The sequence below is a fragment of the Rhinoderma darwinii genome, chromosome 5 (genome assembly GCF_050947455.1).
Source record: "Rhinoderma darwinii isolate aRhiDar2 chromosome 5, aRhiDar2.hap1, whole genome shotgun sequence".
NCBI classification, from domain to species: Eukaryota; Metazoa; Chordata; class Amphibia; order Anura; family Rhinodermatidae; genus Rhinoderma; species Rhinoderma darwinii.
The window spans coordinates 61,825,055-61,852,935 of NC_134691.1; the positions used below are offsets into that span (position 1 = coordinate 61,825,055).

The 27,881-nt window shown below is 42.0% G+C and overlaps 1 protein-coding gene across 7 annotated transcripts; it reads left to right on the forward strand.

Annotated features, from left to right (window-relative positions):
- Nucleotides 1-27,767, forward strand: SNX16 (sorting nexin 16). Of its 7 annotated transcripts, XM_075826076.1 has the most exons (9): nucleotides 689-770; nucleotides 4,054-4,495; nucleotides 6,910-6,996; nucleotides 9,100-9,248; nucleotides 22,179-22,248; nucleotides 22,406-22,542; nucleotides 23,491-23,607; nucleotides 23,931-23,976; nucleotides 26,694-26,786. In XM_075826076.1, exons 2-9 carry the CDS (start codon nucleotides 4,139-4,141, stop codon nucleotides 26,700-26,702), a joined length of 972 nt encoding a protein of 323 aa, XP_075682191.1. In that variant the 5' UTR covers nucleotides 689-770; nucleotides 4,054-4,138; the 3' UTR covers nucleotides 26,703-26,786. The 7 variants fall into 7 exon arrangements, with proteins under 7 accessions (XP_075682190.1, XP_075682189.1, XP_075682187.1 ...); XM_075826075.1 differs by lacking the exons at nucleotides 689-770; nucleotides 23,931-23,976 and adding an exon at nucleotides 1-73 and having other exon boundaries at nucleotides 26,694-27,767; XM_075826074.1 differs by lacking the exons at nucleotides 689-770; nucleotides 23,931-23,976 and adding an exon at nucleotides 10-69 and having other exon boundaries at nucleotides 26,694-27,767.
- Nucleotides 27,768-27,881: the final 114 nt, after the last annotated feature.

Sequence of the window (27,881 nt, forward strand, 5' to 3'; positions counted from 1 at the left end):
GCGGGAGCCGGACACTTCATATTCAGCGTGGTTTTTTTTCAGGGTGAGGATTTCAACTACAACACCAAAGTAGGTATGACTAAAATTGTCTCCTATACACCTATGTAGGGGGGGAGCCCTGACAGACTCCCATTATTCGCACCCCAGACAGATTGACATTATACCCAAATAATACACCTATAGCACAGTAATTACAGACTATGCCTCATACATAGTATTATGCCACTATAGTTCCCCCACATAGTAAAATGCTCCCATAGTGCCCCCCAAAGTATTATGCCCTATAGCACCTTCCAACATAATGCCCCTACACATAATCATGCCCTATAGTGTCCCTTACACAGTACAATGCCTTATAGTAGCCCCACACATAGTATCATGACCCCATAGGGTCACCCACAGTTGAATGCCCACATAGTGCCTCGACACAATATAAAGCCCTCATGCTGTATATGCGCTGTATATGCACTGTATGTATGTATGTATGTATGTATGTATGTATGTATGTATATATGTATGTATGTATGTATGCACGCACATACACACAGTATTCTTCCCTGCACACACTATGTAAGTTGTTGTTGTTCTTGCTCACGTTCCGACATTTCCTGTAATCCTGACCCCGCCCATACATGTGACTGATCACATGACCGTGACAGCATCAAAGGTCCTTTGGCTCGCTGCGGTCCGTGTAGTATGAGTGTGCGGAGCTGCGGGTGAGTGTCGTCACTGCTGTCAGCTCGTGCGGTTATGATCAGTGACCGTGCTATGTAAGTACATACGGCCGCACGGGTCCTGATCTACAGGTGCGCAGCAGTCTCCCCGTCCGCTATGTTCTTATATAACGCGCTGGTCTCGTCTTGTGTCTGTACTTTGGCTGCGTATTATAAGTAGTTGGCTGCAGCGTGTCTGATATCCGTGTTTGCTGCTGTATTATGTGCGGGGATCGTGTGATGACGTTGTATTCTGTTACCACCTCGTATCTGATATGTAATAACATTGTTAGTTTTGTTAAGATGTGGTTATTAATGCGTGTGATGAAAACTGCGACTATTCTAATCTTCATGTGACGGCGCTTGTTACGATGGATCTCTATGGGAATGTGAAAATCTATGATATAGGTCAAATACGTAAGTTTGGTCATTATTATTATTTGCGGAGCCACTAATAACGTGCCAATGGCAACCGATGACTAACGCACCCTTAAAATGCTGTTTCCCTCCACTCCTATAGGAAACCAACCCCCCCAGAGCAGTGTCTCCAACCTGTGGCTCTCCTGCTGTTGCGAAACTACAACTCCCAGAATTCCTTGACAGTTGGAGAGACACAGACTGGAGATTCATGTCCTAGAGACTCTATTGGCACCTAAGTCTTGGTTCACACGCTGCAGATTTTGTTGCAGTAATTTCTGTGACTACAAAGCTGTGAATGTTCCATTCATCTAAACTTTTTGCAACAAAATCTTGTGTACTTCGCTCTGCTTATGTCTAGTATTAGGATGGCTTCACACTCCGGACAGCAGATCTTACCTAATTTAGATCTATTCCGACAGGATCCACCAAGATGCTGTGTAATGCACTGCTATACAGGAATACAACAGTCCTTCAGCCAGTGTTTCTTCTTGAGATAAGCGGCAACTGATGGGCTTGGTGGCTGCTTGTCCCCCTCCCGACATTTACATAACATGCGATCTCACCCCGACATCTATGGGAGATCGGGGCTGATAAACTATTGTTTTACTGTTCGCTCTTTCAAGTCAATGGCCGGCTCGTGGGTTTTCTGCTGCTTAGGGGCAATATTATTACTGTTTACAGCTGTATCAATACAAAGCATGACCTTTATACTCCGGCCAGGGACCATGACCAGGGACGACCTTTGTCTTTACATCCTTTTCCTCCGTACTATGTTACAATGTTTACGTTTCTACAACTCTAGAAACCTACTGATATGTGAACTCGCTTACAATGAAATTGCCCTGGAGTCTATATAGTATGTAGGTCTTCGGCTGCGTTCACATCTGCGTCGGGACTTTCCGTCGGGAACTCGTGCACGGAATCCAAACTCTACGGTTTCTGTTTGCATCACCAGATCCGGTGCAGATGGTTTCCGTTTGTCATCGTTGTGAAACCTGTGGTTTCGGTTTGGGTTCAGTTCATGGATTCCCCTGACGGAAAGCTCCGACGGAACCCATGAATGGAGTTCCGATGCAGATGTGAATGAAGCCTTACATATAGCGAGATTAAGTTGTTGGTGTGCATCTATATATGTTTGCGCAAATCCTTGAGATAGACCGGGTTGGGAGCCCCACAGGGGAGTTTGTAATCTGTACAACGCTGCGGAATATGACGACGATATATAAATGATTTGGTGGCGCTGTTGCTTATACATGAGGGATGTTGCTATGGCGCCCCCCCCAAATACTTGTCTAATTTAAATTGTGCATTATATGTAATGTGTGTGTGTGTGTGTGTATATATATGTATATATATATATATAATATATATTGTGTGTGTATTTTCGCATAGCTTTTTATTGCAGGCAGAAAAATCTGCCTTTTGAGGCAGATTTTGACCTGCCTGCGCTTTCTTTGCCGCGTTTTATGTAGCGTTTAGATGATGCCCCAACAACGTTTTCGTGGAGCCATATATATTTTCCATAAACACGCTTAAAGATAACGTTAGTTAAAGGGGTATTCCCAGAATCAAAATTTATCTCCTCATTAGGGGCCCTACCACTGGGACCCCCACCGATTGCTAAAACGAACCCTAAGCTCCCAGTTCCTCTTCCAAAGGAGAACTTTGGATGGAGCGCCTGTTAGGGTACGTTCACATATACAATTAAAAACAGCTGAAATTGACAGGGCTTTTTTTTTTTTTTTAAAGCCAGTTTAGGAGCTGTTTTTCAATTGACCTAATGAAAAACCGCTCCAAAACCTCCAAAAACATCTCAAGAAGTAACATGCTCCTTCTTTTTACGCAGGGTCATTTTATGTGCAGTTTTTTAAAACCGCAGCGTAAAAAAACACCCCATCAGAACTAAACGCCGGTTTTCCCATTGATTTCAATGGAAAGCTGTTTGTCTGCGTTTCTCAAGCTGTATATCGAGGTTTTTAATTCCCAAAATACGCCTGAAAACACTGCGTGTGAACATACCCTTAAACAGGCTCCAGCGGCTTCCGTCAGTCCCATAGACATCGAGCGGAGTGGTAGGGTGCATGCTCCAATGCCGCTATTCAAGCTCCTCCTCACTAAGGGGGGGGGTTGACAGTGAGGAGGAACCGTGTGCTCAGGAACCCTGTTTTAGTGATCGGGGGGGGGGGGGGGGCATCGTGATTAGACACTTATCACCTATCCTGTGGATAAATGTTTATCCTGGTGACAAACTCTTTTATAGGGAGGTTTTAATTGAGTATTTTTATGCAATATCCATCTTGTGAGTGGGCATGTCTGGCTGTTTCCATACTTCCCAATGACTTGAATGTTACCCTGTTCTCTGGATCAGTAGGGGTCCCATATGTTGGATCCCCAATAACAAAACTTTTATGGCGTTCATTGGCTTGTTTTTTAGTGTTCGCTTGTGACTGATTTACCGTTAAAATCTGTAAATCTGCATTAAAAAAATCAAGATATTCACATGAATTATGACTCGGATTTCACTACAGTGGGTGAAATCTGAGGCAATTCTGCAGGAAATCGACGGCATGGCCTCAAATCCGCACAGATGCTTATTTTTTTTATTTTTTTCTGGATTGTGTGAATGCGGTTTTCTAAACTCCAAGCAGTTTGTGGGATTTTTGGTACCAAATTCACCTCATGGGAACTAGAGTCTGTCCTGGTACAACGTTTGCGAGGACATCATATTACGGTTTTCAGTCAAGGGAGCGTGAAACGGCACAAGTCGTCATGAAAATCCCGGTCGTCCTGTGTTGTGTGTATCAATGGAAGCTTTGTCCATGGAGTCTGCTTTATTTTTTTTATGTTTTTTTTTTAATTATTATTTGTTACTATACCTTTTGGATATATTGTGAAATAAGTTTTTTTTTTATATTTACAGATGTCACTTTTCTGAAGGAACATGATGGTTGATTAAATGTGTGGAGTTATTTGGCAGTGTTAACCAGCAGAAAAGTGCAGAGAGGATGGCAACCCCTTATGTACCTGTGCCAATAGGAAATCCTTCTTCAGGCAACATATCCACTAGAAGCCATAGAAGCTCATCCCTTGGAAGCAGCTCAACAAGTTCAACCTCCTCAAAAGAGCCACCTGAAGATGGCAACCCTAGAAGCCGCAAGAAGCTTAGTGCCCCCGATCAGCTGAGCTGTACGTCCTCTGTGTGTAGTAGCCCCCTCGTAAGGACTAAATTTGACTCCTCTGTAGAGTACAGCTCCCGACCAGTGCCACACGAACATGTTCCTAACTCCGCAGAGCTGGAAGAGCGGCCTTCAACACCCACCATCTTAGGATATGAAGTGATGGAGGAAAGAGCAAAGTTTACAGTACGTGTATCCTTATAACTCATATAGTCGGTGCACTTTTTTTATTTCATTGGCAGCGCTTAATGCACGCGCACACGGAGAGGAGAAGCGGTCAATCACTTTGCGGGTGGAGGAAGCAGGTCCTGGAATGGAATGATAGGAAACTCCTGTATATATCTTAGAGCTCCGTGTCTGCTCCTCTTTCCTATGTTGTCCTCATGTAGAATATCCTAGAGTAGCTGACACACTTAAAGGCAGGACCTTATGTGCCCTTTTGGGCATCTTAAAGGGGCTTTCCAGGAGTAGAAAAACATTACTGATTTTTTCCTGAAACTGCGCCACTCCTGTTGATTTGAAGTGAACGGGGCTAAGCTGTAATACTACACATAACCCGTGGAACGGATGTGGTGCTGTTTTTGGAACAAAGCTGTCCTGGTCTAATCCTGTACCTTTATAGAGGGGCATTGATACAATCTGTAAACCCCTCTTTTAGCTAAAGCAAAGAGCAGCATTAATAGAAGGTGCCCATTTCTCACTGGGAAAAACTGTATTAAAGGGGAATTCCGACAAGACACTCTTTTGGCATATCCTACGGATATGACCTAAATGTCTAATAGGTGGAATCTCCGAGGTAGGACCTTCTATCACGAGAACAGGGGTTCTGACACCCCTGATTAGCTGTAGACGGCAGCTGCAATGTGGAGGACCTGGATGGGGTTGCCCAGAGATGGGACCTACACCTATCAGACCTCTATGGCATGTAGACATTTCTCCTTTAGTAGCCCGTTGTCTACTACAGGCGTCAACGCAGTCTTGGGCTACAGGTTCCCTGCATATTGTTACTGGGGGGAATCGCTAGTCTGAAGTCACACTATTCAGCCCTGACATCCGATCTGAAGTGACTGTCACACCGGACAGTCGCTATTCTTAATAATGGAGTCACTTCTGACTTCACATTATTGACTTGCTAAACCGTTCACAATCCTATTACAAACAAAGTTCATTGGGATTCCTGCACTTAGGGAGGAAACCAAAAATGGATTTGCAGTGATCAGAAGGGAAGGTTTAGCTCCAGGACTGATGTGGTTGTTGCTGCTACAAAGCTGTCATATTTTATAGGTCACATAGAATGAAGTAAAGTTTCATGTAACGTCTACTTTATAGCCATTCCTTTTTATAATATCAAGTTTCTAATGATCGCTTATTTATATAGTGTGGATGATCTACAGAAGTCCCTTCCCCATTGGGCCTCACTAGTTTCCCCATTCTGTAAACACACCATCATGGGGTTTATTTAATAGGGAGCAGATTAAAGTGCGATGTCTGACGAAAAGAAAAGTGGTTTATCGTTTTGCTTATCTGAAATTATGAAATGTAGTATTCTTTATTTAGTCGCACAGACCCGGAGATTCGGAGTGGCGATCTTGTGGTGACACGATCTCTGCCCCCTCACTCTGTGTCAATGACACGAATGATGGGGCCGGCTGCTTGGCTCTATTCATCAGATCAGCCCTTCCACCGTCACTGCTGATCGAGAGACCAATTTGGCCGCTGTTCTGCAACTTCTATGTGCAGCGGATACATAGAAGCTGCAAAACAGGAACCAAGCAAAATGTTTAATAAAAGTATGCTAGAAATGTACGTAGTATCACAAACATGACCTAAAAAAAATTTCACCAAAGGTTTCTGTAAATATTTTACTTTGAACTTGGTGAACAGACTGGTCTATTCTTCTGTCGGTGTTTACCTATTTTATAATACTTTGGGAAATCACCAGGAAGTACCAATGTCCAACACTGTGGTGATTGTTCAAAAAAGTTTCTAGGATTATCTTTTTTCTGCAGATAGCGCAGAAGTTCCTCATTGTTTTGGTGACCGTCGTCCTCTTCATACATCTATAATCTGAATATTTTTCTGGATTCTTACTCATGGCCTGGGCTTCAGCTGATCTTGTCTTGTGCTGCAAATGGGAATACTTGTGAGGAAAATGTAGTCCATCCAACCGTGACTTAGCAGTCCTAGTGATAGATCGCGAAGCTTCATGTCTATTTTGGGCCAATTCTAACGGTGGTTCCTATTGCAGCCAATAAACTCCGGGTCGGAAAGCCAATTCAATGCCCATGCTGAATGCAAATTAAGGTGCCCACCGCCAGATTGGACGGGAGAGAAAAGCACTTTAGAAGAGGTGTCCTGAAAGGGATTTATTTACTTATGTTCAATAATATTTCCTTGTAAAAAATGTTTGAACCGTACCTCTCAATGTATGATGTGATCAGGTGAAGAGTTCTACATTGAATACATATTTATCCATCTTCTGATTAAGTAGAAACCTTTATGCTTGTACTGGATATATGGATTTATTTATTTCTTCTTTGGGATTTAACTATTTTATTTACATGCAGATGAATTTTATTTTGGTGTTGTCTCCATGACAGGTTTACAAGATTTTGGCTAGAAGAAGCCCGGATGAGAGCTGGGTGGTGTTCCGGAGGTACACAGATTTTTCGCGGCTGAATGACAAGGTAAGCTCTGCCAGCTATGATGTCATAGTTGCTGTGTATATACTATTATACATGGGTCCTTCTTCTTCTTCTTTTTTTTTTTTTTTTTTTTTTTACCAATTTTGTGATCGGTTGTGCATAAGGAAATTTGCCTGCGGCATATCCGCAGTGTAATACATCTCAAGTCATTTTTTTTTTTGTACATAAATTGACGTGTGGTGAAGTTTTTACAATCCGCAGCACGTCAACTTATCTTGTGTTTCCATCTCGGAATTGTATCTGACAAGTTTAGAACAAAACGCACCGAAATGCGCAGCATAAAATCTGCGCCGGCTTCCACATTAAAATGTAATTTCCACACCAAAAGTGCGGAATTACCTGCGTTTATCTGCATTTTGATGCGGTCTGTAGGACTGGTTAATGAGTATTTACAATGGTAATTGCAGAAAATATATCTAAAATCCTATGTTACTGGAAATCTAGTGTTCTCACTGGTTTATTAGGAATCCAGTGGTCATATGACGCACTTCTCTCCTGAAACACCGTCGTTGATGCACAACCTTCATCATCCTTCTGTTTATGTAGATGAATGGAAAACTGAAGAGGAAGGATGTTGAAAATGTTGTAATGTATTTGATGCCTTCCACCTATTTGGCAGTGGAAAATAAATGGACAGAGGTTGCCTTGCGGTTTGGTCCTAAATGAACTACATAAAAAAACATCAGCCAAAGTATATAAAAAAAAAACAATGGGGCTGCACGAACGTTAAGGCCTTGTTCACACAGTACAGATTTTGCATGTATTTTTAAGCCAAACCCAGTCATGGAACCTAAACCGAAGAAACATATGACGGAATGCCGTATATGTCTACTCTCCTGGATTTTATTCTGGTTTTGGCTTAAATTTTTTTTATTTATTTTTTTATTTGCAAAATCTGTATCCAATAGTTAATGTGTGAACAAGGCCTTAGGATGAATTTACACGCTGTGGAATCTGCGCAGCATATAAATCCCCACCTAAAGTTCCTGCCTTAAGGCTTTGACAAGGGCCAATGATCTGGGAAACGAGTGTTCATATGAGCGCTCCGTTCAAGATGATTTCCCTGTGTAAACAGGGCAACGATCAGCCGATGAACGAGCAAAGGCTAATTCATCAGCTGATCGTATTACTTATGGAGCCGAAAATATCATCGATGTATTGTAAACAGGTAGACGTGCTGCCGATGTGATAGAAATGTGTGGGTAAGAACGATCGGTGTAAGGCTGGGTTCACACAACCTATTTTCAGATGTATCGGAGGCATTTTACGCCTCGAATTACATCTGAAAAAACGCCTCAAATACGTCGGCAAACATCTGCCTATTACTTTCAATGGTTCTTACGATGTACTGTGCCGACGACCTGTCATTTTACGCGTCGCTGTCAAAAAACGGCTCGCAAAATTACAGCCTCGTCAAAAGAAGTGCAGGACACTTCTTGGGATGTTTTTGGAGCCGTTTTCTCAATGAAAACAGGTCTGAAAAACGCGAGTTGCTCAAAAAAACGTCTGAAAATCAGGGGCTGTTTTCCCTTGAAAACAGCTCCGTATTTTGAGACGTTTTTGACTCTGCGTGTGAACATACCCTTATGATCGCTCATCCCCATACATTACTGATCATGGTTCCTTGTGAAAGAAGCTGATCTTTGGCTGATCTTTTTTATGTAGTTCACATAGGACTATACATCTTCTCCCCAAAAAGAAAAAATATATACAGTGGCTTTCTCTACTGAGGTTCTCCAACAGAGGAGATGTAGAGCACATTTGTTATGGTTTTCATATCTTTTTTAATTTTTTTAGGAAGACTGCCTATAGGCATGGGCATCCAGTATCTATAGGTTACTCCATCTCCCTATACATTTCAGTAATAGATAGATTACACATAAGCACTGAATTTATAGTCTGTAAACACTGTCATTTTGGAATTCTTTCCACAATATATAGACGTCCTATACATTTATATGCCCTAGCAGTTTATACTCACAGAATCCGGTCTTTATATATGAAATTGTTTGCTTTCTTAACGCTTGCTTTTACTTGTTCTTATACAATATCCTCTACTAAATTGTACTTTTAAATCCTTAACAGCTGAAAGAAATGTTTCCTGGTTTCCGGCTTGCTCTTCCTCCTAAACGCTGGTTTAAGGACAATTACGACTATGATTTCCTTGAGGAAAGGCAGTTGGGCCTGCAGGCTTTCTTACAGAACTTGGTAGCCCACAAGGACATTGCAAACTGGTATGTCCGGCATTATTCCCACTTACTCCTTATTGCCCGTAATAACATTAGTTCTCTGCTCTTCATCTTGTGCACTTATCTGTTCCAAATGAAAGCAGACATGTCTGAAACTGGAGCAGTCACCTACTATAAGGGTATGTTCACACCCAAAATCATAAACCAAACTGTTTTCAAGGAAAAACTGCCTCTGATTTTTAGCAGTTTTTGGAGCTGTTTTTCCATTGAAAAAAAGGCCCTGTTTGAACTAGAGTTTTTCCCCATTGAATTCAATGGACAAATGTTTGTAGAGGTTTAGTGTTTTTCCAGGCGTATTTCGAGGCGTTAACGCCCCAAAATACGCCTGAAAACTCTGCGTGTGAACATACCCTAAATCCCCAAAGTCCATATAAGACTGGATTCCAGCATTTGTAGACTCCGTTTCCGTATAAGGAATTGCAGAATGCGCTAGTTTGCCTTCTATAGACACTTATGTTAGTTGACGATAGCATAGTCTTTATTCATGTTTACGGTTTTAATAGCCGAAAAATATACACCTGAATAAAAAGAAGGGTGCACTATTTTAACACTGGAAATAAATGTTGCATTATCTTAGCCAAATAGGGAAAAGTTGTGAACCTATAGTCTGATCCGTCGCCTTAGAGCAGGCAAATCTGGCGTGGTCTGGTCGAAAAACTAGCAGATACCTTCAGCCACTGAGAAGTCTTACATTTACGTAAAGCAAGATTTCTCTGCATCTTGGAAAGAGCAGGAATACATTAACCCCGGTCTACTTTCATGGCGGATACATAGGTATTTTACTGCAAAATCAGCTATACTATTCATACCAGAGGCTGAGGCGGGACAGACTGAGTTGTTATGCTCCTTGTTGATATAAAGGGAAGACTAGAACAGGTACTTCTACATAACAGATGACCAAATAACTTCCCTTTACACCTTGATGAAGGGTTAGGGACTTATTTTTGGGACAAGACTTGGCCTGATTGTCAATTTTGGGACCAATTAGTGAGCACAACCCCAAGTTCAGATTAACACATTAGTTGTCACCGCCCCTTCCCCGGCTCCACTGTAAACATTGACGCAATGATCAGCCGCACATGCGTGTTTATGACATGGGTGCCATGCACTTCTAGCCACTCTTATCTAACAGGAAACCGTTACATTATAAACTGGCATGCCCGATCCTTGCTTTCCTTGACCAAATGCATCCGGAGGGTCAAGCTGTGAACTCCGCATTTCTGAAGCTCCTGTTCCACATTTTGCAGATGGGGTTTAGAGTTTCCTTTAGCGCAACTTCTCTATCAAATAATATTGGGGCCCTGTCGATGAATCTTTTGCTCACTGTACCGGGGGAGAGATTGGTGCACCGTTTATATGCTGCGCTGATATTGATAACTCTTTTATAAACCTGGTTTGTTTTTTTCAAGTTCTGTTCACATCCTGTCCGAGCAATACATTGGAGGTATACGTTGGGCGGTTTCGATGTATGCCACTGTATAGCCATACAGTGGCATATGTCGCCCAATGGGCACAGTGTTAAAATATATACCATGCGGTATACACTTTTTTTTTATTTTTATTTTTTTTATTTTTATTTTTTTTATTTTTTCGTGGCACCCACTGTATAGGAAAGCACAGTTTGCCTCGACTTCCTTTACAGTAAAGAATAAAAAAAGTATTCTGACTTCTACCACCCCACTGGAGTCGAAAAGGACACGGTCATGCGAAAACAGCCATAGGCCCCATTCACCTATGCGCTGGGAGCGTTCCTGGTGCATATGACAAATGTGTTCACCTAACGTGATGTTAACAGAGGATAACTATTTTAACGGCGTATCACAACTGACTATTAGATATCCTGTTTCACCCTGGAGGAGTTGTTAGACCAGTTCTAATCTAGTTCAGAATAATAAGTACGGCTTGTCTAATACACACCTAACTGTGTAACTCAATCCACCCAGCCAAGGATTATTGCTTTTAACCATTGGTGGTCGCCTTTTTTTACCATTAGACTTTAAAGTATAATTTAGAAAGTTGTTAATTTGCGTGAAATAGCAATTATTAAAACCTCACTGTGTGAACCAGATGTTAAATTGGACCCCAACACGTGTAAAAGAGGGCTATAATTATTGGTTGTCCATAATCCTAAGGCTGGCCATACACGATAGATAGCTGTCGAACGAATGATCTTTTAGCTGACAGCTATCTCCCCCCCTGATATCTCCCATGCGTGCTCTGCTGAGTGTGCATATATTTTGAATGGGCAGTAAGTCGCTGTCCAACACCTGGCAGCGGGTTTTCTACCCTGAGAACAAAAGCATTGGGCATCTTGAAATACAACTCCCCAATCCTTCTCTACCCCGACATCTGACGTAAGCGTCGGGACGATCCCATACCCATTAGATGGTCGACTGAAATTGGCAGGTTTGGCCGACAATCTGTATATGGCCACCTTTGGGCTGGCCGCACACATTAGATCAAGATAAGCCAGCATGTGGCCGATAATGAACATGTCCAACTGAACTGGCAGACCTGGGATGAGGTGTCGTAAAAAACAAACAAAAATGCATGCACAAAGAAACATATAAAGTTGGTTGGATACTGGCCTCAAGAAATCCTTTTGGGCAGATATCGGTAAGACCTCTCGATCGTATGCTAAAAATATTAAAATGATTGTTGGGCAAAATTGTAGAAATCGGCCATGGCCGCAAACTTTCATCTGCACTTTACAGGGTCTGTACAGTTTCAACAACCAACTTTTCACAAGCCCTGAATGGAGAATAAAATTTGCACTGTTCTACGGAGTTAAAGGGTTGTGTAAAATTAGAAAATGGGTTTGAGGTAGGGCTGGGCGATTGAGCTAAATCAAAATCCCGATTAGTTGAACATGTAACCGATTACAATTAATGATGATTTAGGCCTCACCCTTTTTGCATACCATGCCCCCTATATGCATGCTACACTATTGAATTAATATTTTTCACTTGAGCCTGCTGTATATAATAACACCCTGATACTGCCCCCATAATGCTCCCCACACCGTATAATGCCCCTGTTCCTCTGCTCCTCTGGCCTATGTGGCTTAGACGGAGACCGTTGTGTTGAAAACACTACCTGTCTGCGCTGAGCCGTGAGCATCAGGCGATACATAGTGAATGGTAGAGCAGGGACCTCAGTGCTCCCTGCTCTACCATTGGATTCAACTGTATCTGCATCCTGAGGATGGACATACAGTTGAAACCGAGGGAAAAGAAACCAAAATGAGCAAAATAATGTCTGTTAATTGCGCTGAATTTCGGTTTCGGTGTTTTCACGATTAATTGCCCAGCTCTAGTTTGAGGTTATTTTATTTTTCCCCAAAAAAATTCACCTGTCTGGTATTGCGACTTGAACTCGAACGCACACACCTACCCACCATAGACACGAGGGGCGCTGTTCGTGGGGAATAAAACACAGACACGTATTTTTAATCCTGGACCACTTCTTTAAATACTCTCTGCTCTGCCTCTGACAGTAAATACTGAAATGTTTGTTGTTAGTGAACCAGGAAGATCAGTAGTGATATAAGCCCCATCCAGTCAGGTCAGTGTTTGAAATGGGGTACAGTGCATGGAAATGTGGGCAAACAGAAATCCGAAACCAGAATTAGATGTTTTTTTTTTTTTTTTTTTTAATCCTGATGATGATCAGTAGGTAATGCTGCGTCTGTAGCTACAATGTATAGGGCGGAGGGGGCTTGCATTGAGCACATAGTCTAATTTCATTGTTTTTCGCAGTCTTTCTAGCTGTGCTTGCATGGCAGAAATATTCATGTTTGGAGCATTGCCCCATCAGCAGAGGGTGAAGGAGGTCACTTGAGATTGTCTGGGAGGAGAACAATGTCGCACAGTGGTATAATGGAGCCTTATATTGGGGAAACAGAAGAATTGCTCATTCTCCTCTCCCGGCTGTTGTGACTACGTGGGCTAGCGGCCCGCTCATAACTGACTAGGAAGGATGTAGTACGCGTTTGGCGGCGTATGTTGTATAAAATGTCGATTTGTGTGGGAATCGCTCTCCCTGAACAATGTGTGTACAGTGTCCACTGTGTGCTGTGGATTCTCCCCATTAGGAAGCCTGGAGGTCTCCATAACTTGCAGTGGATGGAGACTTGAAAAGCAGCAATTGTTTTTCCTTCTGTGGTTTATTGGTTCATGTTTTTGTTTTTTATTTTTAGAATAGGAATCTGGAATTTTTATTGCTGGCACTACATAGGAAGTTTTTGTTTTAGCAGCAGTGGAAGCAGGTGTGGACGTCAGCGTGGTCAGACCCAGATATAGTGAAGGGTGCTGACATACCAAATGGAGCATGTGGCATTACTGAAGGGGCTCAGCTGTTGTAAAAGGGCGACGACTCCCAAGGAGAATTGAGTGGGAAATGTGTTAAATAATCCTGTTACGGTGAAGGCTGTTAATGCTAGTCAGAGGGCTCGTGCACAGTTCACTTAAAAAAAAAATAAAAAATAAAAAAAAATATATATATATATATATATATATATATATATATATATATATATATATATATATATATATATATAACATTCAGAAAAACACTGTGAACAGGCCTTAACCCCTTAAGGACGCAGCCTTGTTTTGGCCTTAAGGCTCAGAGCCCATTTTTCAAATCTGACATATTTCACTTTATGTGGTAATAACGTCGGAATGCTTAAACCTATCCAAGCGATTCTGAGATTGTTTTCTCGTGACACTTTGGGCTTCATGTTCGTGGTAAAATTTGGTCGATATATTCAGTCTTTATTTGTGAAAAATTGCAAAATTTAGAGAAAATTTACAAAAAATAGCATTTTTCAGAATTTAAATGCATCTGCTTGAAAAACAGATGGTTATACCACCCAAAATAGTTACTAGTTCACATTTCCCATATGTCTACTTTAGATTGGCATCGTTTTTTGAACATTATTTTATTTTTCTTGGACGTTACAAGGTTTAGAACATAAACAGCAATTTCTCATATTCTTAAGAAAATTTCAAAAGCCTTTTTTTGAAGGTGCCAGTTCAGTTCTGAAGTGGATTTGAGGGGCCTATGTATTAGAAACCCCCATAAAACACCCCATTTTAAAAACTAGACCCCTCAAAGTATTCAAAACAGCATATAGAAAGTTTTTTAACCCTTCAGGCATTTCACAGGAATTAAAGCAATGTGGAAATGAAATTTGCAAATTTCATTTTTTTTCTGCTGAATTTCAATTTTATTCAATTTTTTTTTAGTAACAGAGAAGGTTTTACCAGAGAAACACTACTAAATATGTATTGTCCAGATTCTGCAGTTTTTAGAAATGTCCCACATGTGGCTCTACTGCGCTCGTGGACTAAAACACAAGCCCTAGAAGCAAAGAAGCACCTAGTGCATTTTGAGGCCTCTTTTTTATTAGAATATATTTTAGGCAGCATGCCAGGTTTGAAGAGGCGTTGAGGTATCAAAACAATGGAAACCCACCAGAAGTGACCCCATTTTGGAAACTACACCCCTCAAGGAATTCATTTATGGTTTTTGTTATCATTTTGACCGCACAGTTTTTTCACAGCACCTATTTGAATTGGGCTGTGACATGAAAAAAATGATATTTTTTCCAATAAGATGTCATTTTTGATCAAAATTTCTTATTTTCACAAGGAACAACATACCCCATTTTGTTGCCCAATTTGTCCTTAGTGCGGCAATACCCCATTTGTGGTGATAAACTGCCGTTTGGGCCCATGGGAGGGCTCAGAAGAAAAGGACCACCATTTGGCCTACTGGAGCTTTTCTGGTGCTAAGTCATGTATGCAGAAGCCCCTGAGGTACCAGTACAGTTGAAACCCCCGAGAAGTGACCCCATTTTAAAAACTACACCCTTAAGACATTCATCTAGAGGTGTAGTGAGCATTTTGACCCCACAGGTACTGTGTAAAAGATAATGCGCAGCAGATGGTGCAGTGTGAGATTTGCAATTTTATATATGTATATGCCATTTCAGTGTCCAATATAGTGTGCCCAGCATGCGCCACCGGAGATATACACCCCTTAAATTGTAATGTGGGTTCTCCTGGGTACGACAATACCCTACATGTGGCTGTTATCAGCTGCCTGGGCATACGGCAGGGCTCAGAAGGGAAAGATGAGGGGGGTAAGCTGTGCGGAGTGCATCAGGGTAAATTAAAAATCAAGGGATGTATGATACATTTTAAAACAATCTTTTATACAGAGCCCTGGTTTTTCGGGACACGTGTCACATTGGTATATTGTGTTCTTCCTTATCCCCCTCTTATAGCAGACTCTGCACCTCTTTTGACTCTTTCCCTTTCCACCGGTTTGGGGAACTTCTCCTGGAAAGTGTTGCCCTGGTACGATGCGTGTGGCCTCGCTTCCAGAAGTACTGGGTGCCCCCCCTTCCTGGTCCCTAAAGATTAGATCTTGAAATTCCAGGAAAGTTCCCCTCTGGCCTGCACATCGACGTAGCACATACGAATTGTACAAAGCCATCTGTATGATGTGCCCGGCCAGCTTCTTATACCACACCGCATGGCGCTGTAGGGCTTCAGGACTTGATTTGACAAGTCCATCCCTCCCATGTACCTATTGTAGTCCAGGATGCAGTCTGGTTTGGGGGTGGCCTTTCCTTCATATATCCTAAACCTGTAGGTATACCCGGATGCACTCTCGCACAGCTTATACATCTTCACGCCATACCTTGCCCTCTTACCCGGCAGGTACTGGCGGAATTGAACCCTCCCTTTAAAATGTACCAGGGACTCATCAATAGAAAAACACTTCTCGGGGGTGTATGCTTGGGAAAACCGGGCACTGGAACGGTCTAATAGGGGTCTCCGTTTATACAAACGGTCAAAACTGGGGTCATCTCGGAGTGGGCACGGCTCATTATCAGTATAATGTAAGAAGCGAAGTATTGCCTCATTTATTTATTTTTTTAGGTTCCAGTTCAGTTCTGAAGTTGCTTTGAGGGGCCCATATATTAGAAACCCCTATCAAACACCCCATTTTAGAAACTAGACCCCTCAAAGTATTCACAACAGCATGTAGAAAGTTTATGAACCCTTTAGGTGTTTCACAGAAATTTAGAGCAAAGTAGAGGTGAAATTTACTCTTTTTATACCATTTTTTTTATAACACAAAAGGATTTATCAGAGAAACGCAACTCAATACGTATTGCCCAGATTCTGCAGTTTAGAGAAATATCCCACATGTTGCCCTCGGGCGGTAATGGACTGAAGCACCGGTCTCCGAAGCAAAGGAGCACCTAGCGGATTTTGAGCCCTCTTTTTTATTAGGCACCATGTCCGGTTTGAAGAGGTCTTGTGGTGCCAAAACATTGGAAACCCCCCAAAAGTGACCCCAATTTGGAAACTAGACCCCTTGAGGAATCCATTGTAGTTTTCTTGGGGTGCATGCGGCTTTTTGATCAGTTTTTATTCCATTTTTAGGTGGCGTGGTGACTAATAAACAGCAATTCTACTATTGTTTTTGTATACTTTTTTTTTTACAGCGTTCACCGTGCGCTATAAATGATATATTAACTTTATTCTGCGGGGCGATACGATTACGGCGATACCAGATGTTTATAGTTTTTTTTTATGTCTTATGGCGTTTGCACAATAAAATACGTTTTGTAAACAATCATTCACTTTTTGTGTTACCTTATTCTAAGAGCCAGAACGTTTTTATTTTTCAATCAATAAAGCCGTGCGAGGACTTATTTTTTGCGTAACGAACTGTAGTTTCGATCAGGACCATTTTTAGGTACATGCGACTTTTTGATCTCTTTTTATTCCATTTTTTGGGAGGTGAAGTGACCAAACAATTGTGATTGTGGTACGGTTTATTAATATTTTTTTTTACGGCGTTCACCGTGCGGGATAAATAACAAAATAATTTTGTAGTTCAGGCCGTTACGGACGCGGCGATACCAATTATGTATAGTTTATTTGTTTGTTTATATAGTTTTATTAATAATAAATGACTGATAAGGGAAAAAGGGTGATTTTACTTTTATTACTTTTAAAACTTTTATTTTCTTATTTTTACACATCTTTTTTTAACTTTTTTTTTTACTTTATTACTTTGTCCCACTAGGGGACATGAGGGCAGGAGGCCCTGATCGCTATTCTAATACACTGCACTACATGCGTAGTGCAGTGTATTAGAACTGTCAGCTACTCACTGACAGCAAGCATAGTGGGTCCTGACATTATCAGGACCCACTAGGCTTCCGTCTATGGCATAGCCGGACGCCATTGTTTGGTGTCCGGTTGCCATAGTCACCATCGCCGGCCGCTGTCGCGTAGCAGGCCGGCGATGGCAGCTTAACCCCTAAAAAGCCGCGATCTCTATAGAACGCGGCTTTTAAGGGGTTAATCAGCGGGGACACAGCGATCGGTCCCCGCTGTAGGAGCTGTGACAGCTGCTGAACAAGACAGCAGCGTCACAGCTCCTGTATGTGTCGGGAGGACGGCCGAAACGGCCGTTACTCCTGAGACGTACTATTACGGCATGGAGCGCGAACGATACAGCTGCCATGACGTAATAGTACGTCAAGGAGCGGGAAGGGGTTAAAGAGGCTCTGTCACCAGATTTTGCAACCCCTATCTCGTATTGCAGCAGATCGGCGCTGCAATGTAGATTACAGTAACATTTTTATTTTTAAAAAACGAGCATTTTTGGCCAAGTTATGACCATTTTCGTATTTATGCAAATGAGGCTTGCAAAAGTCCAAGTGGGTGTGTTGAAAAGTAAAAGTACAACTGGGCGTGTATTATGTGCGTACATCGGGGCGTTTTTACTACTTTTACTAGCTGGGCGTTCTGATGAGAAGTATCATCCACTTCTCTTCAGAACGCCCAGCTTCTGACAGTGCAGATCTGTGACGTCACTCACAGGTCCTGCATCGTGTCGGCACCAGAGGCTACAGTTGATTCTGCAGCAGCATCAGCATTTGCAGGTAAGTAGCTACATCGACTTACCTGCAAACGCTGATGCTGCTGCAGAATCATCTGTAGCCTCTGGTGCCGATGTGTCCTCGCTCGTCTGACACGATGCAGGACCTGTGAGTGACGACACAGCGTGATCTCTGGAGAACACGGCTGTGTCTGCACTGCCAGAAGCTGGGCGTTGTGAAGAGAAGTGGATGATACTTCTATACACAACGCCCAGCTAGTAATAGTAGTAAACACGCCCCGATGTACGCACATAATACACGCCCAGTTGTACTTTTACTTTTCAACACGCCCACTTGGACTTTTGCAAGCCTCATTTGCATAAATACGAAAATGGTCATAACTTGGCCAAAAATGCTCGTTTTTTAAAAATAAAAACGTTACTGTAATCTACATTGCAGCGCCGATCTGCTGCAATAGCAGATAGGGGTTGCAAAATCTGGTGACAGAGCCTCTTTAAATGGAATGTGTCATCAGAAAATGACCTATGGTTTCAATTAAAGTTTTTAAGAATTTGCGGATTTTTGTGTATGTGTGTGTGTATATATATATATATATATATAATTATTCTTGCAGTTTTCACTCTGACCAATGAGCCTCACAATAGCTTGACTCTTCCTGTCACTAGGTCCTACAAAATGAGTTAGTCTCCCCTAAGAGTCCAGCGGTGTTTGTCCTGAACTTGGGGGTCCCCCCTGTTGCTGAGCTGTGGAGCCCTCTTTGTTTAGCCACTAATATGGAAGTGAGCCGCTGGCTAGCCAAGTGGGTTTGGCCGCCAGCGATTCTTAATGGGCGGAGCTACCAATGAGCCTCTGACGCTGACTTATCACTTGAGTTGCTCGCCTGGATAATCCTGCTTCTATCTCTAGAACGGAGCCCCCAAAACCCCTACGCTGTTTTCTCCTTTAGGGTATGTTCACACGATGAAAAAAATACGTCTGAAAATACAGAGCTGTTTTCGAGGGAAAACAGCTCCTGATTTTCAGACGTTTTTTGAGCAACTCGCGTTTTTCACGGCCGTTTTTGGAGCTGTTTTCAATAGAGACTATGAGAAAACTGCTCCAAAAACGTCCCAAGAAGTGTCCTGCACTTCTTTTGACGAGCCGTCATTTTACGCGCCGTATTTTGACAGCGACACGTAAAATGACAGCTCGTCTGCACAGAACATCGTAACCCCCATTGCAAGCAATGGGCAGATGTTTGCCAACGTATTGGAGCCGTCTTTTCGAGGTGTAAAACGCCTCCATTACGTCTGAAAAGAGGTCGTGTGCACATACCCTAATAGTCTGGTATCAGACGCGTCGACCGTAACACACAGCGGTAGAACGGGGGCCCCATTCTAGAGATAGATCTATCGGACATTTATGGCAGGCAGTATTATCCAGGGGAGTACCTCCAGTGATGGGTATCGCTGTGTGTCAGCCTCATGCTGATAGGTCAGCGTCAGAGGCTCAGTGGTAGCTCCTCCCATTAAGTATTGCTGGCGGCCAAACCCACTTGGCTAGCCAGCGGCTCGTTTCCATATTAGTTGCTAATTAAAGAGGGGTATATAGCTCCGCAACGGAGGGGACCCCCAAGTACAGCACAAACACCGCTGGACTCTTAGACACAGCAGCTATTAGGTGCAACTAGTAACTCATTTTGTAGTATCTAGTGACAGGTCCTCTTTAAAGGGGTTGTCTTGGAGTGTGCACATATAAAACTGGGGCTGACAATGTGCTGAAGTCTATGGCATATGAAAAACAATATGTCCACAGTGAGAGAGAGGGAGACGAGCTGTAGTTATTATTGGTACCATTTTGGGGTACATGCGACTTTATGATCACCTTTTATCCTATTTTTTGGGAGGCCAGGTAAACAAAAAAAACGCAATTCTAGCATAGTTTTATGTAGTTTTTTTTTTATACAGCGTTCACCATGCGTTATAAATTACATGTTAACTTTATTCTGCGGGTCAGTACAATTCACGCGATACCTATTTTGTAAGACTTTTTTATGTTTTACAACTTTTTGCACAATAAAACTACTTTTGTAAAAATTTATTTTTTCTGTCGCCAAGTTGTGAGAACCATAACTTTTTTTCATTTTTTTTTTTGTCGACTGAACTGTATGAGGGCTTGTTTTTTTGCGAAACGAGCTATAGTTTTTATAGGTACCATTTTTGGTATACGTGCGACTTTTTGATCACTTTTTTTTTTATTCCTATATTCATAGGGCAAAGTGACCAAAAAACAAACTCTGGTATAGTGTTAAGTTTTGTTTTTTTTTTGTTTTTTTTTTTACGCTGTTCACCGCGTGCAATAAATAATATAATATTTTGATACCTCAGGTCGTTACGGTCGTGGCGATACCAAATACATATGGTTTATTATTTTTCAATAATAAAAGGACTTGATAAGAGTAAAAGGGATTGTGTTTTATTTTATTACTTGAAACGTTTATTGTTTTCAAACTTTTATTTTTTTCACTTTCTTTTTACACTTTTTTTCATACTTTTTTCACACTTTTTTTTTTTCTCAAGTCCCACTAGGGGACTTGAAGGTCCAGCTGTCAGATTTATTTTTTTCTAATACATTGCACTACCTACATAGTGCAATGTATTAGATCTGTCAGTTATTCACTGACCGCAAGCCGATTAGGCTTCACCTCCCGGCATTTCCTAATCGGCTTCCGTAATGGCAGAGCAGGAGACAATTGTGTCTCCTGTTGCCATAGCAGCAGTCGCCAGTCCTGATTGCCTGTCAGGGCTGGCGATCTGCTAGTAACCGATACGATGCAGCAATCGCTTTCGATTGCTGCATCGAAGGAGTTAATGGCAGGGATCGGAGCTAGCTCCGGTTCCTGCCGTTACAGGTGGATGTCAGCTGTAACATACAGCTGACTTCCACCGCTGATGATGCCGGATCAGCTTCTGAGCCGGCGCCATCTTGCCGGCGGCTACGGAAGCCGATCAGTCTCCGCCGCCAGGCGGATCTTGACCGGCTTCCGTGCTAGGCAGACCGGGAGGCCAGTATTAGGCCTGCGGTTGCCATTGCAGCCACCGGAACCCCAGCAATTTCATTGCTGGGGTTCCGATGAGCTGCAAACACCTTAAGTGCCGCACTCGCGTTTGAGCGCTGCACTTAAGGGGTTAATGGCGGGGATCGAAGCTAATTTCGGTCCCCGCCGTTACAGCCGGATGTCAGCTGTCAGATACAGCTGAAATCCGGCGATGATGGCACCGGCTGAGCATTTGGCGTATGGGTACGGCAATTTGCGGGAAGTCAATGCTTTCCATGACGTACCCATACGGCAAAAGTCGGGAAGGGGTTAAAACTATACGATCAGCTGATGAACAAGCTGTTTACACAGGGCAATTATCGGCAACGAGCGCTCTATGAACGCTTGTCTGCCCGATAATTGCGAAGTGTATAAGGGCCTTAAGCGTGTATTACTGGATCTTTCTATAGTGTTGAAAAAAATTAAAAAATATCTAGATTCAATTTTTGGGCAAAATCGCGCATATATATATATATATATATATATATATATATATATATATATATATATACACACACACACACACGAGACAGCACTCCAAATTCAGTGAAAAAAATCGGATCACTTTAATCACCACTTGCAAGTGGTGATTAAAGTGATCCGATTTTTTTCACTGAATTTGGAGTTCTGTCTCGTGTATTGGATATCGTTGGCTATTTGGGACACTGGTCGTGTGTCTGAACAGGAACCTGTGCACCTGATACTGCAGGAACGGTGCTGCTTTTGTGTGTGTTTTTTTTTTTATATATATATATTATATATATATATATATATATATATATATATATATATGTATATATATTTATTTATTTTTTATCTTTTTTTATTATAAAAGTTTTCAGAGATGAACATACAGTTTAAGAAGTTTATGTAAACTAGATTAAAGATCCTGCTTTGATTTCAGCGCCCATGTGAGGCTCTTTCTGTGCCTGGACGATCCGCCTGGTCCTTTTGATAGCCTGGAAGAAAGCAGAGTGAGTACATTTTAATAACCCTTTTTATATTTAGTTTTTTCCTTTTTGGGACATCTTGTCTCTTGGGTATCATCTACAATATGCTAGTCCAAGCGCATTATTTTTTTCTTTATTTTTCTTCTGTTTGCAAATTTTGACGGAGTGTATATGTGTCCAGGCTTTTTGCGAAACTTTAGAAGAAACAAATTACAGACTTCAAAGGGATCTTGCCGAGAAACAGAAGGAGCTTGAAGCCTTGAAGAAGCTGTTAAATGAAAAGCAATTGCACATTCAGTCACTTGAAAGCCGGATCCAGTGAGTATATCCTATTAACTCTGCGTGTGTTTTTGTTTTGTTTTTGGGTGGGGGGGGGGGGGTTATTCTTAAAGGTCTAGGCAACGCGTTGTTAGTTTCACATGCAGTTTTTCCCGGTGTGCTGCAGGGATTGGGGGATTATGTCATTTGGAAAATAAAAATGCAACCTCTCCTGGAAATGCCATTTTTGTTTCATCCGCAAGGTAAAACTGGATTTTGTAGGATTCCATTCTGCTGTAACACCAGGTAAAACAACCACACACACAGCCATAACGCCCGGGGTCATAAAATATCTAATGTAGATGTAAGTATGGCTTAAAAACTAGAATTATGGGGAGTCCCCAGCAAATTTAAGCAACAACTTTCTTATCAAGATGGCCATTAGAATTGAAACTTCATTTAATAAATGTTTGGTTAAGACAACCCCTATCCATTATTATGTCATATGGATGTAATAGAAGTTGGGACACCCATTCTGGGCCCAGCTAGAGTATAAGAGCCATTGCAAATAGCAGCACCCACTCCAGGGGTCTAGCGTTTCCATGCATTATACAGACCACCTACTGATTTTTACATTTCTATTAAATTCTTATAAAGGTTATCCGGGACTTTAAAATTGGTGAATTTCACATTTCCTGCAGCATCCCGGTTACCCATCAGCATGCTATACATTGTATTCGGCTGTCGGTAGGTCGTATCCTGTTTGTGAGTAACAGCCGACTATAGGGTTCTGGTCCGCACACAGGACAACGTCATGTAATTCTGAAGGTTCTGCTCTAGTTTTACTTCCTTTCAGATGCTACTGGCAGCAATTTTCATAAATAACGTTCTAGTGGTGTTCTTACAGTTCACTATTTTATGGAAACTACTAATAGTAGTAGTATATCTAGAGATCCTCTATTGCCTTGATCATCCTAAAAATGTCAGCCTATAACCACTTCTTGTTAGGGAATTGAGCACCGAGAATGGGAAGGCACGTAGACCTTCTGGAGAAGAGAGCGAGTGCAGTGGAGAGGTGGAGTCCTCGGCCATAGAAGCAGATCAGGTGGCTTCTGCAGACAATAGGTAAGATGTCGGTGCATAATAGAATTGACATTTGGAATTGCTGCTGTTTTTGTATTCCAGGCACTTGACCCCTAGAAAGAATCAGTAAAAACACTATGGAGCAGATTTACTAATTCTGTCTAACATTTAGACCGCATAAACTTAGACTAGACAGGCAGTAGATGATGCGCCAAATGCCTCAAAGTTCTGTACGATAAAGCGTTGTTCACACAGTGCAGATTTGCTGCCGATTTTTACATGCATTTTTTTTTTTTTTTTAAACCAGAATTGGATCCCAGAGAGCAGACCTATAAGGACTTACTCTATATATTTTTTCCTTTTAGGTTCCGTTCCTGGTTTTGGCTTCGAAAATACATGCAAATCTGCACGGTGTGGAAATGACCTTAATTTAGTGCATCTTGCTAGACATGTTGGGCCCTGCGCACTTCACGTATTTTGCCTACGTTTAACATAAACGTCAGGAATAAGCTCTCGACTAATCCATTAACAGCGGCATCCAACACTCATAGACTATAATGGTATCCATTTAACGGCTATGCCATGAAAAGGGTCAAGAGTTCATGACGTTTCCATTAAATGGGTACCATAATAGATTGAGTGACGGATGCCACTGTTAGGCTTCAGTCATTGGACTCCGTTTAACGTATGCGTCATAAAACTCCAGTTCTGTAACTGTCCATATTTGGGCAGTTATCACTGGAGCTTTCCGACACAGCAGAGGCCGCCCTGCCTGCAAACTCGGGCTGCCTGTCTTCCCATGATGTACCAATGTCTGGTCTGTGTGGTCCTCTGGGATTCACACAGACAGCCACCCATTAATACGGCGGCCCTATTGCACTTTCCTGGGCTACCACAGGTAAGCTCCAGTGACGTTGCTTCCCCGGGTCATGATAGCAGCCGGGGAACTCCGGCTGCTCAGAAGGTGCGATAGGACTGCCATGCGGGTGGAGAGTTCTATGTGTGGATCCAAGAGGATATATACGAACAGTTATGTCACTGGAGCCTCCTGACACATACGTTTATCGGAGGCCATACAGTGGCATCCGTCACCTTTTAGGCCCACATGTTAAAGTTTTTTTTGTGCTAAAATGTTCCTCCAAAACTGACACCCCAGGGAGAATTGCATGAAGTGATTGTAAATTCCTTATATCTCCTTTGCAGGCAAGTACGTTTAGTAATGGAAGGATAAGGTGTGGGGGGGTCTAACGCTTCTTAGTGTCATGACCTTTATCACCCCTGTTTTCTTATTGGATACAATTATATACGTTTTACGACTAGCAATACGATGTATCTCTGGAACCAAACCTACCTACAAGTTTAGAGGGTCTAAACTGCAACATTGTTCAATCCGTACCACTGAAAATTGTAATACTACATTGTTAATTTTGACCAAATAAATTTTTTATGAGGCTGAGCTACGGATTTCTTACGGTTCTGAGCAAAGGCATTGAATCTGCTGGCTTCTCGTTTTATTTAGAGATATTGAGACATCTGAGATGGTCCAGTTATAACTGGCCGACTATGGCTGGCTGTTACAGAGCTGCTATAACAAGTGCTGTGAAATGGTGGAGTTATGTGGGCCACTAAATGGTTTTGTTTTTTGTCTACATGGCAACATTTTAGGGACTTTTACAGCATTGTCTAAAGGGTCACTCGTTTTAAATGTATTTTCCCTATTTCATCTCAACATTGGCAGATAGCTTATTCCATAATTTAGTAAAATAACAAGTTCTGTCTCCTTACCCACTTTATTCCTCCCGGTTTCTCCCGTTGCCATGTGGCCTTTTGCTGCTAAACAAATATTCTGCTGTCCTTTGCCAAGAGAAATCAGTCTACCAAAGTGCTTTGCAGTGAATACGCACTTCAGCCCGTCCTTCAGCGTGCGTGCTCCTGCGGGTCTTCCAAAGTATTCTCTGAATCTGCCGAAGTACTGTCTGTAGGAGCAGACGACCCTCGTCTCTGTGCTGACGTCATCTGCTGTGGTAGAGGCTCAGTGCTGGCACCGGTTCTGTCCGCGCCCCCCGATTCGGCCGCTATAGATTATATGCCGTGAAGGCAACGGCGTCAGTGCTGCATGTACTGGCAACTGCAGAACAAGGTTCATGATTGTGAGAAGAGGTAACGGTGCGTGGGGAGGTTGAATTCCGCTAAAAACAGGGTCAAAACATAAATAAATAATGCATTGCGTTCCTTTAAATCGGATTGTTATGCTTTTATCGAGATAAATGGAGAAAAAAGGGATAAAATTCTCCAGCACTGTCCAAATGTGAAATTGAAGGATTCAATCCAAGACAAGAAGTTTTAATTAAGATATATGTTTAACGGATAAGAATGCTACGCGTTACGAGGTCGGACCGATCTCATCAGGCAAAGAAACCTACATTGTATGTTTCTTTGCCTGATGAAGAGATCGGTCCGACCTCGTAACGCGTAGCATTCTTATCCATTAAACCTATATCTTATTTAAAACTTCTTGTCTTGGATTGAATCCTTCAATTTCACATTTGGACAGCGCTGGAGAATTTTATCCCCTTTTTTTTTCTCCATTTTTCTCGATCTACTGAGGGAGCCTTGACAACCCCTGCATGGATTTACCAGCTGCAGTCCTTTGAGACCATACAGGCACTTCTCGGTGTTGTGCTCCTAGCACAATACCACAAGGTAAGCACAACCGCTTACCCCCGACCCTTTGTCACTTTAAACAAGCGATGATGTGCACCGGGTGTTTTTCGTTTTTTTGGGGGGGTTTTTTCTCGTCTATAGATGTTATGCTTTTATGGCACTTTTAAAAATTTCCTTTGCGAAATGATAGGTCCACTTTACGGATTGTATGTCCCTCAACAGCATTTTTATTTCGGCACTGTATGCCAGTATCCTTTGGAGACTGTATGGCACAAATGTATCCTATAAAAATGTTCCAGACCACAATGGAGGAGGTTGCTTTTTTAATGTTGCACCTAATGGCATTTTTTCCCCTATAAAATGCTTTGTCATATAATTGCAATGAATTCTTGAAACCTATGACTGTTGACCCCACCAGTGTTGTATATCTAACCCATGACCCCTTCTGTCACCCTGGTATCCAGTTCCTTTAAAGCGAGCCATGAGAACTGCTGGAATGAGTCCCTCCCAGAGATAGAAGTAGCCGAGGTGGCAGATCCCGATGAAGAAGTCTAATGTGCCTGTGATATGGGATGTGATCTGTGGATCCTCACATATGCTGAACCGTTGGCATATGTAGAAGTCTATAAGAGGACAACACTAGTAGTTTACACAAACAAGTTCTACAAAAGGATGTGCGGTCCTTGCTGCTATTTGACCAGCGTGATAGAAGGCGAAACAGTCCATGGCCCATCTAAGGACTCACATACTGTTAATATACCAGTAATGGCCTAGTGGTATCTGTCTGAATGTGGCACTGCTTCAAGCACTTTGGTAGAAATCCTCACTATTCTCATCAGTGCCACGAGGGCATGTTCTGCTGTGCCAAGACTTTTATTTCTGTATTTTTATACACAAAGAATCAATTGTTCACTGCCGTGGATGTTGCCAACCAAGTTATTTTTATCAACTGCAGCTCAGAAAGGAAAACTGTTCTAGTAACTGAGCAAAAGTATAGGTTGTTCTATTAGAATACAAGGATTCATGGAAGAAACGCCTGACGTCTGGCAACTCCCTGCCAAACTAATTGCCTAAACGGAGTGCGTGTGCCGCTGTCTGAATAAGCAGAATCTCTGCACAGAAGTGATAGGTAAGATGGCACAATCACCACCCGGCATATCTCCAAATAACACCTGCTTTTACTTAAGACTGACCTGTGTGAATTTCCAATATATTTTAGCAAAGCAATCGAAGACTAGATGTACCAAATGTAAAAGTAATGTATTTATAAATTGAGAGAAAGTGACTGGTCATGTATATTTTACACCATGGGGGGAGGGGAGCTAAATTTGGGAAAAATGAAAAATAAATTGTTTGCACTTGGATAAGATTATATGGATATTCCCATTTTATCCAACACAGTGGTCGGCTATTTTGATTGCAAGTATAAAACAATGGCTCACACTATTTAAACAATCTGCACCATATTTAGCTGGTCTTCTATGGTGTAGTTGCAGCTTCTGGTGCACATGTAGTTTTGTGTGTATGTACATTTATAGGGTATATAACTTTTTTTTTTTTTTTTTTTTTTTTTTTTTTTTTTTAAATTCTGTGCTTTTATTTCGGTAATAATGCCAGCCATGGTTTAACTCCCATAGTAAAAGGAGATGCCA

Excerpts from the sequence above, each read along its gene's own strand:
- SNX16 (XM_075826075.1), top strand. The coding sequence starts at position 4,139 with ATGGCAACCCCTTATGTACCTGTGCCAATAGGAAATCCTTCTTCAGGC. Across the intron at positions 22,249-22,405 it reads ATAGCCTGGAAGAAAGCAGA|GCTTTTTGCGAAACTTTAGA; the intron begins GTGAGTACATTT and ends ATATGTGTCCAG. Across the intron at positions 22,543-23,490 it reads TCACTTGAAAGCCGGATCCA|GGAATTGAGCACCGAGAATG; the intron begins GTGAGTATATCC and ends ACTTCTTGTTAG.